This window comes from Amblyraja radiata, chromosome 35 (genome assembly GCF_010909765.2).
Source record: "Amblyraja radiata isolate CabotCenter1 chromosome 35, sAmbRad1.1.pri, whole genome shotgun sequence".
In the NCBI taxonomy this organism is placed as follows: Eukaryota; Metazoa; Chordata; class Chondrichthyes; order Rajiformes; family Rajidae; genus Amblyraja; species Amblyraja radiata.
The window spans coordinates 8,576,740-8,594,769 of NC_045990.1; the positions used below are offsets into that span (position 1 = coordinate 8,576,740).

At 48.4% G+C, this 18,030-nt stretch overlaps 1 protein-coding gene across 1 annotated transcript in view; it reads right to left on the bottom strand.

Annotated features, from left to right (window-relative positions):
• The window catches only part of LOC116991901 (Krueppel-like factor 1), a 36,467-nt gene extending 20,202 nt beyond the window's left edge, over positions 1-16,265 (bottom strand). The window contains exon 1 of the mRNA XM_033050880.1: positions 16,060-16,265. Coding sequence (XP_032906771.1) covers positions 16,060-16,146 — 87 coding nt within the window. The 5' untranslated portion in view covers positions 16,147-16,265. The remainder of the gene's footprint in view (positions 1-16,059) is intronic.
• Positions 16,266-18,030: the final 1,765 nt, after the last annotated feature.

The window sequence follows — 18,030 nt, forward strand, 5'->3', positions numbered from 1 at the left end:
GTTAAACTGTGACGTTAGTTCAGGGATGGGTATTGATTCTAGATCACACAGAACAATGTGCAAACCAAACTAGGCTACACTGTAATCGACTGGATTGTAATCATGTATTGTCTTTCCATTGACAGGGTGGCACGCAACAAAAGCTTTTCACTTTACCTCGATACACGTGACAATAAACTCAACTTTCTCTCTCACGGAACCACCCTATCACCAAAGTCGACATGGTTGCAAGCTTCAAGCACCTATGAGTAAATATCCCCATCTACTTGTCCTGGATGAAGCAATGGTCAAGAAAGGACACCAACGCCCCTGCTTCCTTGGAAGGCTCAGAAAGTTCAACGTGTCCCCAACAACTCTCACCAACTTCTACAGATGCGCCGTGGAAAGCGTTTTGATTGGGCTGCACCACTCGATGGTTTGGGAACAGCTCCATCCGAGGCCGCGAGAAATTGCAGAGAATTGTGGACGCAGCCCAGACCATCCCGCAAACCAGCCTCCCTTTTCCATTGACTCCATTTACACCTCACTCTGCCTCAGCAAGGCCAGCAGCACAATCAAGAACCAGTCGCACCCTGGCCACTCCCTTCGCTCCCATCTGGCAAGAGGTACAGAAGTGTGCAAACGCGCACCTCCAGATTCAGGGACAGTTTCTTCCCAGCTGTTATCAGGCAACTGAACCATCCTATCACCTGGGGGTGCACATCTCTGAAGATCTTTCCTGGTCCGAGAACACTAACGCAATTATCAAAAAAGCTCATCAGTGCCTCTACTTCCTGAGAAGATTACGGAGAGTCGGATTGTCAAGGAAGACTCTCTCTAACTTCTACAGGTGCACAGTCGAGAGCATGCTGACCGGTTGCATCGTGGCTTGGTTCGGAAATTTGAGCGCCCTGGAGAGGAAAAGACTACAAAAAGTAGTAAACACTGCCCAGTCCATCATCGGCTCTGACCTTCCTTCCATCGAGGGGATTTATCGCAGTCGCTGCCTCAAAAAGGCTGGCAGTATCATCAAAGACCCACACCATCCTGGCCACACACTCATCTCCCTGCTACCTTCAGGTAGAAGGTACAGGAGCCTGAAGACTGCAACAACCAGGTTCAGGAATAGCTACTTCCCCTCAGCCATCAGGCTATTAAACCTGGCTCGGACAAAACTCTGATTATTAGCAACCACTTTCTGTTATTTGCACTACCAGTTTATTTATTCATGTGTGTATATATTTATATCATGGTATATGGACACATTTATCTGTTTTGTAGTAAATGCCTACTATTTTCTGTGTGCTTAAGCAAAGCAAGAATTTCATTGTCCTATACAGGGACACATGACAATAAACTCACTTGAACTTGAACACCAACTAGAGAGCTACCATCTACCTCATAAGATAACAGAGTATCCTGTATCTGTACACGGTGTGTGACTCGATTGTCTTTCCGCTGACTGGATCGCGTGCGACAAGATGTTCTTCAGTGTATTCCTGTACACGTGACAATAAACTAAACTGAGCTGAAAAGACTCCTTGCCTCGTCTCCTCTCCTCCCACTAAGTAGCACTCCCTCTCCACCGACTGGCATGCCAACATCCTGACTCATAATAGGCAAACACAGTTGACCGAATAGGAATTAAATGTGTTGACTTCCAAGTTAAATAGACAGCTCCAGCTAGCTGGCCAGCTGATGTTATGCAGCTTACAGCGGGGGTATCTATACGGTGTGAACTGGCCTGGACTTTCTTGGTGTTAGGGGTTTCTTGAAGGAGGTGATGATAAGGAAAGTTGGACTCTGGAAGCTGAAGGCGGTGCTGGAGCAGAGACGATGCCGGCAGTCTCGGGGTTGAGCCAAATCCCTCCCCATATCCAACAGGTTAGGCAACATTGTGCTGACAGAATCAGGAACGACAGTAGCAGCAGCAGCTCATTACAGAAGCTGTTTGCCGACATTGACTGGCAACAGGATGCAACGAGTTAAGGCGTCTGATCTCTCTGATCGGACTACAAGGTTGTCTCTCTTCCCCCCCCCCCCCACCCCTCCCGCCCCCGCCAAGTTCAGCAGGGTTTAGGGAACGCCTGGAGAAAACCTGTACACCCTGTACAAAGTCAACTACAAGCAAAAGGAGGGGTGGAGATTAACTCTAAGAAAAAGGAACTGCAGATGCTGGTTTAGACAATAGACAATAGGTGCAGGAGTAGGCCATTCGGCCCTTCGAGCCAGCAGCGCCATTCAATGTGATCATGGCTGATCATCCCCAATCAGTACCCCGTTCCTGCCTTCTCCCCATATCCCCTGACTCCGCTATTTTTAAGAGCCCTATCTAGCTCTCTCTTGAAAGCATCCAGAGAACCGGCCTCCACCGCCCTCTGAGGCAGAGAATTCCACACTCACAACTCTCTGTGAGAAAAAGTGTTTCCTTGTCTCCGTTCTAAATGGCTTACCCCTCATTCTTAAACTGTGTGGCCCCTGGTTCTGGACCCCCCCAACATCGGGACCATGTTTCCTGCCTCTAGCGTGTCCAAACCCTTAACAATTTTATATGTTTCAATGAGATTGCCTCTCATCCTTCTAAATTCCAGAGTGTACAAGCCCAGCTTGTTACCGAAAGCCTAGTTTATACCGAAGATAGACACAAAGTGCTGGAGTAACTCAGTCGGTCAGGAGGCATCTGTGGAGGGAATGGACAGGCGATGTCTCGGGCAGGGACCCTTCTTCAGACTCTTTGGAAGATACGGATAGGCAATGGAGAGGTGGAAAACACCAAGTGATGGAGTAACTCAGCGGGTCAAGCAGGCAGCATCTCTGGAGAACATGGATAGGTGATGTTTCAGGTCGGGGCTGAGGAAGGTCCTGATCTGAAACGTCACCTATCCATGTTCTCCAGAGGAGACATTTCGGGTCAAGACCCTTCCTCAGACTCACACAAAATACTGGAGTAACTCAGGGGGTCAGGCAGCATCTCTGGAGAACATGGATAGGTGATGTTTCAGGTCGGGACAGAGGAAGGGTCCTGATCTGAAATGTCACCTATCCATGTTCAGGAAAGGAACTTCAGATTCCTGCAGGTTTAAACCAAAGATAAACATAGGAAGGAACTTAATCAGTCTGAAGAAAGGTTTTGGTCCAAAACGTTGCCTATTTCCTTCACTCCATAGATGCTGCCTTACCCGCTGAGTTTCTCCAGTTTTTTTGTCTACCTTCGATTTTCCAGCATCTGCAGTTCCTTCTTAAACAAGGAACTTAATCTTCGGTTTAAACCAGCATCTGCAGTTCCTTCCAACATTGCATATCTTTCATTCATTGCTCCATATCTCTCTACATCATCGTCTATATCTCTTGTTTCCCTTACCCGTGACTTTCAGTCTGAAGAAGGGTCTCGACCTGAAACGTCACCCATTCCTTCTCTCCAGAGATGCTGCCTGTCCCACTGAGTTACTCCAGCTTTTTGTGTCGACCTATCCATGCTCTCCAGATATGCTGTCTGACCCGCTGAGTAACTCCGGCACTTTGAGTCTGTCTTTGGAAATAAACTCGACAGCTGAGGCAGCTTCTACTCCAGTGGCCCAGTGGGCAACATGTGGGGTCTGGGCCAAACGCCACTGATTTAATCTGGAGATATTGTAGCTCACTCTGATCTCCAAAGAGAAAGCTTCGAATGGCTTTGGTTAGAAGGGTTCTCAAGGAGTAAGCGGAGATCTTGGTGTCATATCCAATATCTGCTCATAAAGAACTATTTCATAGTAGATAATAAAAACAAAAATACCAAGTGCTGGAGAAACTCTGGAGGGTCTCACAGAGAGTTGTGAGTCCGTGGAATTCTCTGCCTCAGAGGGCGGTGGAGGCAGGTTCTCTGGATACTTTCAACAGAGAGCTAGATAGGGCTCTTAAAGATAGCGGAGTCAGGGGATATGGGGAGAAGGCAGGAACAGGGTACTGATTGGGGATGATCAGCCATGATCACATTGAATGGCGGTGCTGGCTCGAAGGGCCGAATGGCCTACTCCTGCACCTGTTGTCTATTGTCTATTGGGTCAAGCAGCATCTGTGGAGGGAACTGGACAGGTGGTCTTTCGAGCCAGGACCACTCTTCAGATTGGGGCAGGGGGGGGGGGGGGGGAGAGAAAGCTGGAGAGATGAGGAAATGGTGGGACCAAGCCTGGCAAATGATCAGTACTCACAGGTGAGGTGGGGGGGGGGGGGGGGGGGGGGGGGGGGGGGGGTTGTCAGATGGGTGGAGTAAACGACAAAGGTTTATTCCTTTGCGGATGTGGAGGGAAACCGGAGCACCCGGAGAAAACCCGCGCGGTCACCGGGCACACTCCACACAGACAGCACCTCTGGTCTCTGGTGCGGCAAGGCAGCTGCTCCACCCGCTGCAACGCTGTGCGGCCCCTTCATCCATTTTGACAGATGTGCTTCTAATTTTGAAGAGAGAGAGAGAGTTCCCAGGTTAATTCCCGGGATGGCGGGACTGACATACTATGAAAGGCTGGGATTATATTCACTGGAATTTAAAAGGATGAGAGGTGATCTTTTCAAAACATATAAAATTATTATTAAGGGATGTTTTCAAGAGGGAGTTAGATTTTTCCCTTAGGGCTAAAGGAATCAAGGGATATGGGGTAAAAGCAGGAACGGGGCACTGATTTTGGACGATTAGCCCTGATCATATTGAGTGATGGTGTTGGCTCCAAGGGCCGAATGGCCTACTCTTGCATCTATTTTCTATGTTTTCTAGAAGAGGCTGGCAGTTTGTCTCAAAAAAACTGGAGAAACTCAGCAGGTGAGGCAGCATCTATGGAGCGAAGGAAATAGGCAACGTTTTGGACCAAAACCCTTCTTCAGACTGATTAAGGTAGACAAAAGTGCTGGAGAAACTCAGCGGGTGCAGCAGCATCTATGGAGCGAAGGAAATAGGCAACGTTTGTCTCCTTGGGAGTGTGGCACACTGCCACCTTGGATCAGTCTCATCACCCATTTTGTTAGGTTGGCTTAGTTTCGTTGAGTTTATTGCCACGTGTACAGAGTTAATGTGAAACATTTTTGTTGCGTGCTAACAAATCAGCGGAAACACTATACATAATTACAATCAAGGCATTCACAGAGTACAGATATATGACAGAGGGAATAGTGTGAATACATTTAGTGCTAGATAAAGTCCAATCAGAGATAGCCCGGAGGTCTCCAATGAGGTAGATAGTAGCTCAGGACCACTCTCTAGTTGTTGGTAGGATGATTCAGTTTCCTGATCACATCTGGGAAGAAACTGTCCCTGAATCTGGAGGTGTGTGTTTTCACACTTCTGTACCTCTTGCCTGATGGGAGAAGGGAGTGACCAGGGTGATCCTTGATTCTGCTGCTGGCCTTGCCGAGGCAGAGTGAGGTGTAGATGGAGTCAATGGAAGGGAGGTTGGTTTGTGTGATGGTCTGGGCTGCGTTTACAATTCTCCCCCATTTCTTGCTGGTCTTGTATGGAGGTGTTCCCAAACCATGGCTGAGATCCATAGCACAGAAATGAATGCAGTGGCAACTACGTTCCCGGAAAATCGGATCACAATTCAGCATCGAGACAGGAGAAATATCTCAGTAACTGAGTGTCCATGGATGGATCCATACATCTTAGATTGTCCCGTGTACCGAGGTACAGTGAAAAGCTTTTGTTGCATGCTATCCAGTCAGCGGAAAGACAACACATGATTACAATTGAGCCATTTACAGTTTACAGATACATGATAAAGGGAATAACGTTTAGTGCAAGATATAGCCAGCAAAGTCCAATCAAGGATAGTCCGAGATCTTGGAAGCAAGTGGACCAGGAACCTGGAGAAGGAGATGTGAAAGATGATAGAAGATCATCCATGAATGGCCTCCTCCGTTTCCTAGTTGCTGCTCCCATACCTCAGGGCATGAGGTTACACAAGTTAGAATGAGTCTCCTCACCGGTGAAAGTGGACGTTTGCGTATGTCATTGTGGTAGCACCAGGCAAGAAATATTCAACACAGACACCAGAAACCGCAGACGCTGGAATACCAATCTGACCGCAAAAGTGCTGGAGGAACTCAACGGGTCAGGCAGCATCTGTTGGGGGAACAAACAGACGATGCTCTGGGTCAGGACCCTTCTTCAGACTGCTGGGAAGGTCTGAAAAAGGGACTTGAAATCCCCTCGCATATAATCCACTCGCCAGACTCGCATATACATTGGAAGGAACAGCACTTCATTTTCAGTGGGTAGCGTACAACCCATGGTCCGGCTGGGCCGAATGGGCCTGTTTCCACGCTGTATCTCTAAACTAAACTAAACCAAACCATATATGACAGGCACAAAATGCTGGCGTAACTCAGATCAGACATTTAGGTGACGTTTTGGGTTGGAACCCCTCTTCAGACCATCCGACCCAAAACGTCACCTTCTCCTTTTCTCCAGAGCTAATGCCTGACCCGCTGAGTTACTCCGGCATTTTGTGTCTATCTTTGGTATAAACCAGCATCTGTAGTTCCTTCCTATACATGTCATACATGATTGAAACATCACTTATGCCCACAATGTGAAGAATAAAGAAAGTAACGCTCCTACGCACAATAACGTACACTTACATAGGATCTCTCTCACCCCGGGCATCTCCACTCTACCATCGGGAAGCAGATACTAAAATACATACCACCAGATTCAGAAACAGCTTCAACCCCACTGTTACCTGACTGCCGAACAGTCCTCTCATAAACCAGAGTGTAGTCCCGATCTTCCAACCAACCTCATTGTGGACACTGGCCTTTTTCTATGTAACTGTAATGCTTCAATGCTGAGTTTATTCTGTGCTCTGGCATTTTTCTCTTTACATAGAAACATGGATCTGTTACACTATCTGTTGTCCTTGATAGTACTCATGCATGGTTAGTTTTTATATCACTGGATGGCGTGCAAATGGAAGCTTTCCACAAAATACCATTGCATCTGACAATCAGATAAATACCATGCAAATCGTCACTCGTTTTGTGGAGGTAACAATAAACAGAGAACATGGACATTGTTCCGAAGAGCAGAGATTTAATGGGAACCAGAGGGGGATCTTTTTATTTTACACAAAACGTGGTGGGTGTATGGAACGAGCTGCCGGAGGAAGTAGTTGAGGAAGATACTAAGACGCACTTAGACAGTTACATGGATAGAATAGGTTTAGAGGGATATGCGCCAAACTCCAGGAGGGCGGGACTAGTGTTGATGGGACATGTCGGTGGGCGTGGGCAAGTTGGACAAAGGGCCGGTTTCTATGCTGTACGACTCTAGGCCAGACTCGGCAACAATGCATGCATGCTTTGGCTCGTGAGGAGATACTGTCAACGCTGCATGTTTGCAAACTTCTGCAGCAGTCTCCCCGTGCAGTCATGGAGAACGTGCTCAACTGCCCAACTGACAGATCTGTCAACGCTAACAATGACACCTCAATCCTTAGACTTCTGCCTTACTCCAGGAATCAAATCCAATACAAACAAACAAATGAAGGGGAGTTTACTGTGAATATTATACACAGTTTTGGTCTACTAATTTGAGGAAGGACATTCTTGCCATTGAGGGAGTGCAGCATAGGTTCACCAGTAGGGTTGCCAACTGTCCCTTATTAGCCGGTACATCCCTTATATTGGGCTAAATTGGTTTGTCCCATACGGGATCGCTTTTGTCCCATATTTGACTGCTACTACTCGGGTCGATGGGACTGTCAGGTCGTCTTCTTCTTGCGTATGGTGTGCACAGCCTAAAGTTGCAGGCCAACTTGTTCTATTTGATCTTATTTGATTGTGCACGCCGGGTTGATTGCATTCGTCGAAACAGGGTGGACCATGTGAAGGTTGCAATCTTCCACCCCACTATCGTGTCGAATCGCCGCGTCCAGCCCCGCCTCACCCGTCCCGATGTAGTGCAGCCCATGGAGTGCAGCAGCAGCACCTCGCCCGTGGGCCCATCGGTCGGCAGCTCAGCCAGCTGTCCGACCTTCGGACCTTGGCTTACCGCCGACACCACCACCCCTCCTTCCCATGGCCGATCATCGGTTCATGAGTTGGATGGGGCGCCGGACTTTGCACGCGACATCACGTGGCCCGGGGCAAACCCCCTCAGCTGGCCCCGCTGGCTGGGCTTTGTGTGCAGTCCAGCACCCGGGCCAACTCATCATTCACGGTTTAGAACGGAGATGAGGAAACACTTTTTCTCACAGAGAGTGGTGAGTCTGTGGAATTCTCTGCCTCAGAGGCAGGTTCTCTGGATGCTTTCAAGAGAGAGCTAGATAGGGCTCTTAAAGATAGCGGAGTCAGGGGATATGGGGAGAAGGCAGGAACGGGGTACTGATTGGGGATGATCAGCCATGATCACATTGAATGGTGGTGCTGGCTCGAAGGGCCGAATGGCCTACGACTGCACCTATTGTCTATTGAGTTGCTGTTCAAATTGATTTATTAAAATTGGTGTGCACCAGGAGACCAGGTTTAGTTGAGTTTGGAGAAACAGCGCAGAAAGAGGCCCTTCGGCCCAGCGAGACCGTACCGACCAGCGATCGTAAACATGTTGCAATGTCAGCCAACAGATTCCAACCCGTGTTCAGACTTGCCTGTGCATCATGCGTGTTCTTGTGTGTTGGCTGGTGACTGGATTAGCTGTGCTGGGAGATGTGCTTGGAGTTGGCACACACAAACAGCAGGGTCTCACTCTGAGGGTCCATTTATGAGGCGAGGACGATAAAACTCCAACATAGGTTGATTCATTCAAAGATACAGCACGGAACCAGGACCCTCAGCCCACCAAGTCCATCGACCACCTGTCCATACACCACTTGTATCTTATCCCACTCTCTCACCACTCCCTACCCACCAGGGGGGCAATTTACAGAGGGGCCAATTAACCTACAAACCCGCAAGCCTTTGGGATGTGGGAGGAAACCGGAGCACCCGCATGCCAGCACAGGGAGAGCGTGCAAACTCCACATAGACAGCACCCGAGGTGCAGGGAATAGAGGGATTGGGGATCATGTGCAGGAAGATGAGTTCTTGGCATCGCCCGCATGTGTAAATGTGGAAGGTACACAAAATTGCTGGGGAAACTCAGCGGGTGCAGCAGCATCTATGGAGCGAAGGAAATAGGCGACGTTTCGGGCCGAAACCCTTCTTCAGACGTAAATGTGGAACCAGGATTTGACTGTGACAAATAACTAGATATTGGGTCCATTTTCCGACTTGAATTTACAAGCGACTGAAAATATCACGTTATCAAACGTTAAACGAACACGGAGGAAAAGCCCTTGATTTTTTTTTCTTTTCCTGGTTTCTTCTAACATGAAATCGACAGAAGATTGCATGTACTTGCACTCCCCACCCAACTACAATTAGCCTCTGTGACAGCAAGATATCTTGCAACAAGCTGCAACTAAGCAAGTCCTTAGTCCCGCCTCACTACACATTGCGTGCACTGTCAATGCATGAAATACATTGCTTTGTGTAGCTCCGGAGAGAGTCGTGCCGGATGGAGTAAGTCAAAGATGCAATTCATCATTTCATTCCCAATTCCTGGTGATATCCAGATTGTGCCTGGAGACAAAGTATTGGAACCCCTACTCCTCTTCCCAAGTCACCCTCCATTGTCAGAGTGAAGCCCAACGCAAATTGGAAGAACATTTCACATGGGCAGCTCGCAATGACTCCAACTTCCAGTAACCCCTGCATCCCCCCTCTCTCTCTCTCCATCCCCAGTCATTGTACTAGTTTCAATGTAATCCTGGTGAATTTCATTGTCTCTACACCTAGCCCACAGCTAGCAATGGCCTGGTTCCTTTATCATTACTTTTTTGCATATCTTTCATTGCATTTGGTTTATATCTCATCGTTCAATCTTCTGTAACTCTCGTTTGCCTTTCCCCTGACTCTCAGTCTGAAGAAGGGTCTCGACCCATTCCTTCTCTCCAGAGATGCTGCCTGACCCGCTGAGTGACCAGCATTTTGTGTCTATCTTTGGGGAACTTGATAGAGGTCTTAAAAATGATGAGAGGGATAGACAGAGTTGACGTGGATAAGCTTTTCCCCATTGAGAGTAGGGAAGATTCAAACAAGAGGACATGATTTGAGAATTAAGGGACAGAAGTTTAGGGGTAACATGAGGGGGAACTTCTTTACTCAGAGAGTGGTAGCTGTGTGGAATGAGCTTCCAGTGGAAGTGGTGGAGGCAGGTTCGATTTTATCATTTAAAAATAAATTGGATAGGTATATGGACGGGAAAGGAATGGAGGGTTATGGTCTGAGTGCAGGTAGATGGGACTAGGTGAGAGTAAGTGTTCGGCACGGACTAGAAGGGCCGAGATGGCCTGTTTCCGTGCTGTAATTGTTATATGGTTATATGGTTTAAACCAGCATCCGCAGTTCCCTTCTACACCAAGATTTTATAACTGGGTATTAAATTTCATTTTGCATTTCAGCAACAAGTTATATTCTAAAGGTCCTTTTAATATCGTAAAAACATCCCAAGGCGTTTTTTGGCAGAACTGATATCAAACATAATCTGACACCCAGCTACATATCAAACATGGTGACAAAATGCCAAGTCAAAGGCAGGTTTCAAGAAATATCTCTGTTACAAAACGTTAGAGAGGGAGAGAGATAGGGAGGTTTAGGAAGGGAATTCCATATCTCAAGAGACTAGTATCTGTTGAAATGTAAAGCACCACTTCTATGCAAATCTTTTTATGATTGCACCTGGCCTTGTGTAGGTTTATAGCTGTCCCGTGTACAAGATACAGTGAAAAGCTGCATCTTGCACGCTATGTAGGCAAATTATACCATACGTCAGGGTAGTACGAATGAGGACATAGACACGATGACAGAATACAATGTTGCAGCTACAAAGAAAGTGCAGGGCAAAAAAGTACAAGTGCCGCAATGAGGTAGATTGGAAGATTGGAATACCCGTATCAGGGAGCAGGAAATCGCCATGTGCAGTGTTGATTAGGAGGCAGACTCTTTAGTTTAAAGATACAATGTGGAAACAGGCCCTTCGGCCCACCTAGTCCGTGCCGACCAACGATCACCTTTACAGAAGATCTATGTTATCCCAGTTAGGGGCAGAAGTGAATTAGCCTACAAGTGTGCACGTCCCTTGAATGTGGGAGGAAACTGGAGCACCTGGGGAAAACCCACGCGGTTACAGGGAGAGCGTACGAACTCCGTACAGACAGCACGCATAGTCATGATGGAACCCGGGTCTCTGGCGCTGCAAGGCAGCAACTCTATCCCTTCTCTCTCCTTACTGCAGTTTCTGTCACCCATTCCCTTGTGATAATTATTTTCAAAAATGATTCTCAATTTACTACAAAGAACTTTTACGGGCAAACAAAATTGATTGGGTCAGCAGCTTTCCCCAAGGCAACATTATCTCCGTTACATGAATGCAGGAATATTCTACAGTCTAACATGATGCTAGATACAACTTCAACTTTGCAGTAACACTACAGGCGATCACATTTCTGTGCACGTATGCACCAAGTTGTTGGATTAACCTGGCCATGATATTTAATAGCTGTTGGCAAGCCGGCTCTGTATCTCAAACAAATGCAGCCCAATAACTTTCTTATTGCCGCTAGCCAAATCAAACAATATTAATAATCATTTATGCGGTAGCTTCAACAAGGAATATGTAGGAACTTGGGAAGCGCATTGTGAAATAAACTGAGGCGAGTCACATTAAGAGAAGGTACGCAAAAATGCTGGAGAAACTCAGCGGGTGAGGCAGCATCTATGGAGCGAAGGAAATAGGCAATGTTTCGGGCCGAAACCCTTCTTCAGACTGATGTGAGAGGGGGGGGGGGGGGGGGAAGGGGGATAAAGACTTGGGCAATCAAAAGTTTGGTTTAAGAGAGAGGGTTTGAGGAGAGGAGAGAGTTCGAGAGGCAGGGAAGACCAGAAAAAAATCTTACAGCTTCGGCGTTAGGTGTTTGAAAGCATAATGGTGACACACAATTAAATTCAGGATGTCAGGAAGACTGGATGGTTGCAGATCTGAAGGAGCGTCAACAGACAGGGAGCATTGGGAATTTAACTCAAGGAGGGGAGGTTTAACATCAGAGCATTCCTGGACGAGGAGGCAGTGGTGAGAACATTGAATATAGAATAGTGCAGCACAGGAACAGGCCCTTCGGCCCACAATGTCCATGCCAAATACTATGCCAAGTGAAAGTGAAAATGGCACATTGGGCGCGCAGTGGCACAGCGGTAGAGCTGCTGCCTTACAGTGCCAAAGCCTATTAACCTACAAACCTGCATGTCTTTGGAGTGTGGGAGGAAACCGGAGCACCCGGAGAAAACCCACGTGGTCACAGGGAGAAGGTGCAAAATCCTTACAGACAGCACCGGTAGTCAGGATCCTGGTTCACTGGCGCTGTGAGGCAGCAGCTCTACCCGCTGCGCCACCGTGCTTGCACATTCATCTCCCACTTGTAGCTTCCGCCACACTTTGCTCAAGGTGCATAGATTTAGACTCAAATACAAAAACGCCCTGCAGTTGCTCCAGTTAATGTCACCATCCAACTCCGAGTGATCTTGCAATGAATGTGGCTGATAGACACAAAGTGCTGGAGTAGCTCAGTGGGCCAGGCAGCATCACTGGAGAAATGGAATCGGTGACATTTCGGATCGAGACCCTTCATCAGAGTGGTAGCTGACTTGGGGAGTGCTTCTTAAAGCCTTTCTGTTTGTTTGAGGGCATTCCTGTTGTATGTCTAAATATCTCCTGCTCCAGAGAGCATAACTTCAAGCTGAGAGGGGCAACATTTAACGGAGGTGTGCAGTGCAAGTTTTATTACTCTGAGAGTGGTGAGTCCCTGAGCGTGCTGCCAGGGGTGGTGGTGGTGGAGGCAGATATGATGGTAGCATTAAAGAGGCATTTAGATAGGGACACAGACATGCAGGGAATGGAGGGTTATGGATCACGTGCAGACAAAGGAGATACAAGGAACTGCAGAGGCTGGTTTAAAGATACTAAGTGCTGGAGTAACTCAGTGAGTCAGACAGTTTCAGGCCGTGACCCTGGTCAGATTGGTTGAAGGGATTTGAATATCTTGGCATCTTGGCATGGTTAGGTTGGGGTTAGGTTAGGTCAGGGGGAGGTGCAGCGAGACCTGGGTGTCCTTGTACACCGGTCACTGAAAGTTGGCGTGCAGGTACAGCAGGCAGTGACGAAAGCTAATGGAATGTTAGGATTTCAGTATAGGAGTAAAGAGGTTCTTCTGCAGTTGTATAGGGCTCTGGTGAGACCACATCTGGAGTATTGTGCACAGTTTTGGTCTCCTAATTTGAGGAAGGACATCCTTGTGATTGAGGCAGTGCAGCGTAGGTTCACGAGATTGATCCCTGGGATGGCGGGACTGTCATATGAGGAAAGATTGAAAAGACTAGGCTTGTATTCACTGGAGTTTAGAAGGATGAAGGGGTGTCTTATAGAAACATATAAAATTATAAAAGGACTGGACAAGCTAGATACAGGAAAAATGTTCCCAATGTTCGGAATGTCCAGAACCAGGGGCCACAGTCTTAGAATAAAGGGGAGGCCATTTAAGACTGAGGTGAGAAAAAACGTTTTCACCCAGAGAGTTGCGAATTTGTGGAATTCCCTGCCACAGAGGGCAGTGGAGGCCAAATCACTGGATGGATTTAAGAGAGAGTTAGATAGAGCTCTAGGGGCTAGTGGAGTCAAGGGATATGGGGAGAAGGCAGGCACGGGTTATTGATTGGGGACGATCAGCCATGATCACAATGAATGGCGGTGCTGGCTCGAAGGTCCGAATGGCCTCCTCCTGCGCCTATTTTCTATGGTTCTATGGTCATTGTTCACAAGTTCTAGGAGAGTAATTAGGCCATTCGGCCCATCAAGTTTACTCTGCCATTCAATCATGGCTGGCCTATCAATCTTTCCCTCTCAACCCCATTCTCCTGCCTTCTCCCCATAACCCCTGACACCCTGGCTAATCTGTCAATCTCCACCAAATAAATATCCATTGACTTGGCCTCCACAGCCATCTGTGGCAATGAGTTCCACAGATTCACCACCCTCTGACTAAAGAGATTCCTCCTCATCTGTTTCCTAAAGGTAGTCCTTTCATTGAGAGAGCCATTATTCTGTTCCTGTGCTGGACTGGTCACTGCTCAGCACATTGCTGTTGTATGCTTAAGATCCTGCCTCTTATAATCCAGCCTGGTATCACAATACAGACACTGAGGTAATGCTGGTGAGACAGGGGATACAGGAATCACACTGGGTATTAACTCACAATCCTCTCTCCCAGGTACATCAAAGTACCCATCTCCCAACCACCATCAGGTTGACTCAGTGGTGCAGCGGGTGGGGACAGTGGGACAGCCGCCGTGACCCAAGTCAATCTAGTCCTCTGCTGCTGTCTGCACGGAGTCTGCACGTTCTCCCTGTGACCGCAGTGGGTTTCCTCCGGGCGCTCCGGTTCCCACCCACATCCGAAGATGTAATGTGCAGGAAGGAACCGCAAGTGCTGGTTTACACCGCGGATAAACACAAAATGCTGGAGTAACTCACCAGGACAGCCAGCCAGCATCTCTGGAGAAAAGGAATAGGTGGCGTTTCAGGCTGAGGCACTTCTTCAGTCTGAAGAAGGGTTTCGCCCCGAAACGTTGCCTATTTCCTTCGCTCCATAGATGTTGCTGCCCCCACTGAGTTTCTCCAGATTTTTTGTGTACCTTCGATTTTCCAGCATCTGCAGTTCCTTCTTAAACACTTCTTCAGACGGCTTGAAGAAGGGTCTCGCCCCGAAACCTCACCTATTCCTTTTCTCCCCAAAGATGTATGGGTTGGTCGGTCAAATTGCCCAAAGTGTGTGGGTGAGTGGCGACTCTCCCCCTCACGGACTCAGCTCTCCCCCAGATTCCCTTCTCCATCCGTCTCTCCCCTTCGCACTCGTGGGAGCTGACACCGCTGTCCACTGGTGGGGTGGGTAGTGGTCCTCTACCACTCCATCTCACCACCCACACCTCACCATTCATCACCGGCACAGCCCAGCCCCAGCCACGGATAACCCCCAAACCCCAAGGGCAATGTGACAGTGCCCGCACCACCAAGTCTCATCTGCTTTACAGAGAGAGCCCAGATAGTTCAAACCAAGCCCCCACACACACTCAGCAAATACACCACACACACATAGTTACACACACACACATACAGCCACTTTCCTTGCATTCATAACTAATTGAAGCAATGTCACAGTGTGATAGTGTGCTCACAGTGTACACACACACCCACTGTACAAATACACAATGTACGTGCACAATACCCACTGTACACACGCCACGCACACACACGCTATACACACACATCGCATACACACACACCACACACACCCCACAGTACAAACACACCACACACATTCATCACACACACTCACTATACAATACACCACGTACAACACATACCCCACACACACTCAGCAAATACACCACACACACAGTTACACACACACAGTGACACGCACACACACACACACACAGAAATATACACACACACACACACACATTGACACGCACACTGTGACACGCACACTGTGACACGCACACGCACAAGACACAGGCACCGAAACACACACACAGACAGACACAGGCACACAGACAGACAGACACACACACACACACAGACACAGACACAGGCACACAGACACACATCACAGACACACACAGACGCAGTGACACAGACACACAACGCTGTCACCCACAGCCCGTGGGAGCCGCCACTGAAGCGGCACCTTGCCCTCCAGTACACACCTCCAACTTCACGCCGCAGCCTCCAGCCCTGCAATCCGTGCCTGAGCAGGGCTGCGGAAAGCCGGCACTACAAGCAACCTGCGTCTCCCATCCACTCTGTGACCCAAGTTACAGCAGCAGCGCCGGGCGGCGGGACAAGGGACGAGGACCCCATCCATCCAGCGCTGCGCTGCGCTGCCCACCCCCAGCCAAGTGTCCCGTGTCCTCTCCACGTCCCGGGACCAGCCTCCTGCAGTTGGGGGGAAAACTTCCTACCTTAATGATCTCGTCCTGTTTCTCCTGGAAGTTGACGGGGTTGGCGAATGAGCTGATTGAAGGCAGGACTGTTTCTGCAAGGGCCATAGTAATTCCAGGTTAGCCCCGCCGCTCACTCACTCACTCACTTTAACTTCTCAGTCTCTAACAGGTTGCCTCTACTTTACCAAATGTTCAACAGGGACTCGACTCCTCCCTCATTAATATTCATACAGGTGATTTACATGCAAATTACGAACTGAATATTCAGGAGGGGGCGGGGCCTCCGAGTTATGAAATTGATGAGTCTCCAAACTTTTTTTTTTGGAGTAAATAAGACACTTTGAAAGCTTTTGAAGTCGGCCCTAAGTTTGCACCTTTGTTAGAGCTCGCAGTTTGCTGAGCCCAGCGAGACACAGGTTCTAGAGCACACAATACAGAACAGTACAATGTTGCAGGAACAGGAAGGAACTGCAGATGCTGGTTTAAATCGAAGGTAGACACAAAATGCTGGAGTAACTCAGCGGGACAGGCAGCATCTCTGGAGAGAAGGAATGGGTAACGTTTCGGGTCGAGACCCTTCTTCAGACTGATGTTAGGGGAGTAGGCGGTTCACAGAACAGGTTGTTATAGCTGATGTATAGGGAGGACCTGCAGGTGCTGGTTTACACCGAGGATAGACACAAAATGCTGGAGTAACTCAGCGGGTCAGGCAGCCTCTCTGGAGAGAAGGTGACGTTTTCTGATCGAGACCGTTCCTTCAGACTCATGATGCAAAGAAAGGTCCCGAAACGTTGCGTATTTCTTTTCTCCAGAGATGCTGCCCGACCCGCTGAGTTATAAACTAAACTAAATTAAATTAAATTAAATTCAATTAAATTAAACTAAAGAAGGGCTACTAGGCCATTGGAAGATCACTACTGCAGGTTCCCTCCGTGTCCCACACACCTTGCGGACTTGGAAGAACTTTGCCTTCACTGGTTCTGAACACTAGAACTCCCTCCTCAACAGCACACGGGGAACCTTCCCACGAGAGTAGACTAACAGTTCAAGAAAATATCCCCTCCCTCCTAACCACCACCTTCTCAATGGCAACAGAGGCCCGTCAATGTGCCCAGATCTTAGTAATGAGCTAAAAATACTCTGCACACATACACACACCCTCTCCGCGTACCCACCCTCGCCCTCATGCTCACTGCTGATAATGTCCTGATAACACACAGCAGATGTGAGGCCAAGAGCCTGCACCACAATGCTGCCCTCCTGACATAACACATACCTGCAGTCAGATTGGTGCTCAGGTGCATGTCTGATCTCAGGTGAGGTGCAGTGTGTCTGCTTCCCAACTCCTGATGTTGCTGCCTTCACACGAGCAACATTAGTGATCACGTGTGTGTGTGCACACGTGTGTGTGTGTGCACGTGGGAGTATATACATGTGTGTGTATGTTTGTGCACATGTGTGTGCGTGTGATTCTGCAACTATGTGTGTGTGTGCACGTTTGTGTGTACATGTGCATTCATGCATGTTTTCTGTGTGCGCATTTACATGTATATGTGTCTGTATGGGGGTGGGGACGTGTGCATGTGTGTGTCTGTGCATGTGTTGGGACGACAGATGGCACAATGGGCTAAGTGTTCGGCTGGCAACCGGAAGGTAGCCGGTTCGAATCCCGCTTGGAGTGCATACTGTCGTTGTGTCCTTGGGCAAGACACTTCACCCACCTTTGCCTGTGTGTGAATGTGTGTGAATGTGTGTGAGTGATTGGTGGTGGTCGGAGGGGCCGTAGGCGCAGATTGGCAGCCACGCTTCCGTCAGGCTGCCCCAGGGCAGCTGTGGCTACAGAAGTAGCTTACCACCACCGAGTGTGACTGAGGAGTGAATGAATAATGCGATGTAAAGCGCTTTGAGTATGAGAAAGGCGCTATATAAATCCCATCCATTATTATTATTATGTGTGTGTGTGTGTGTGTGTGTGCATGTGTGTGTGTG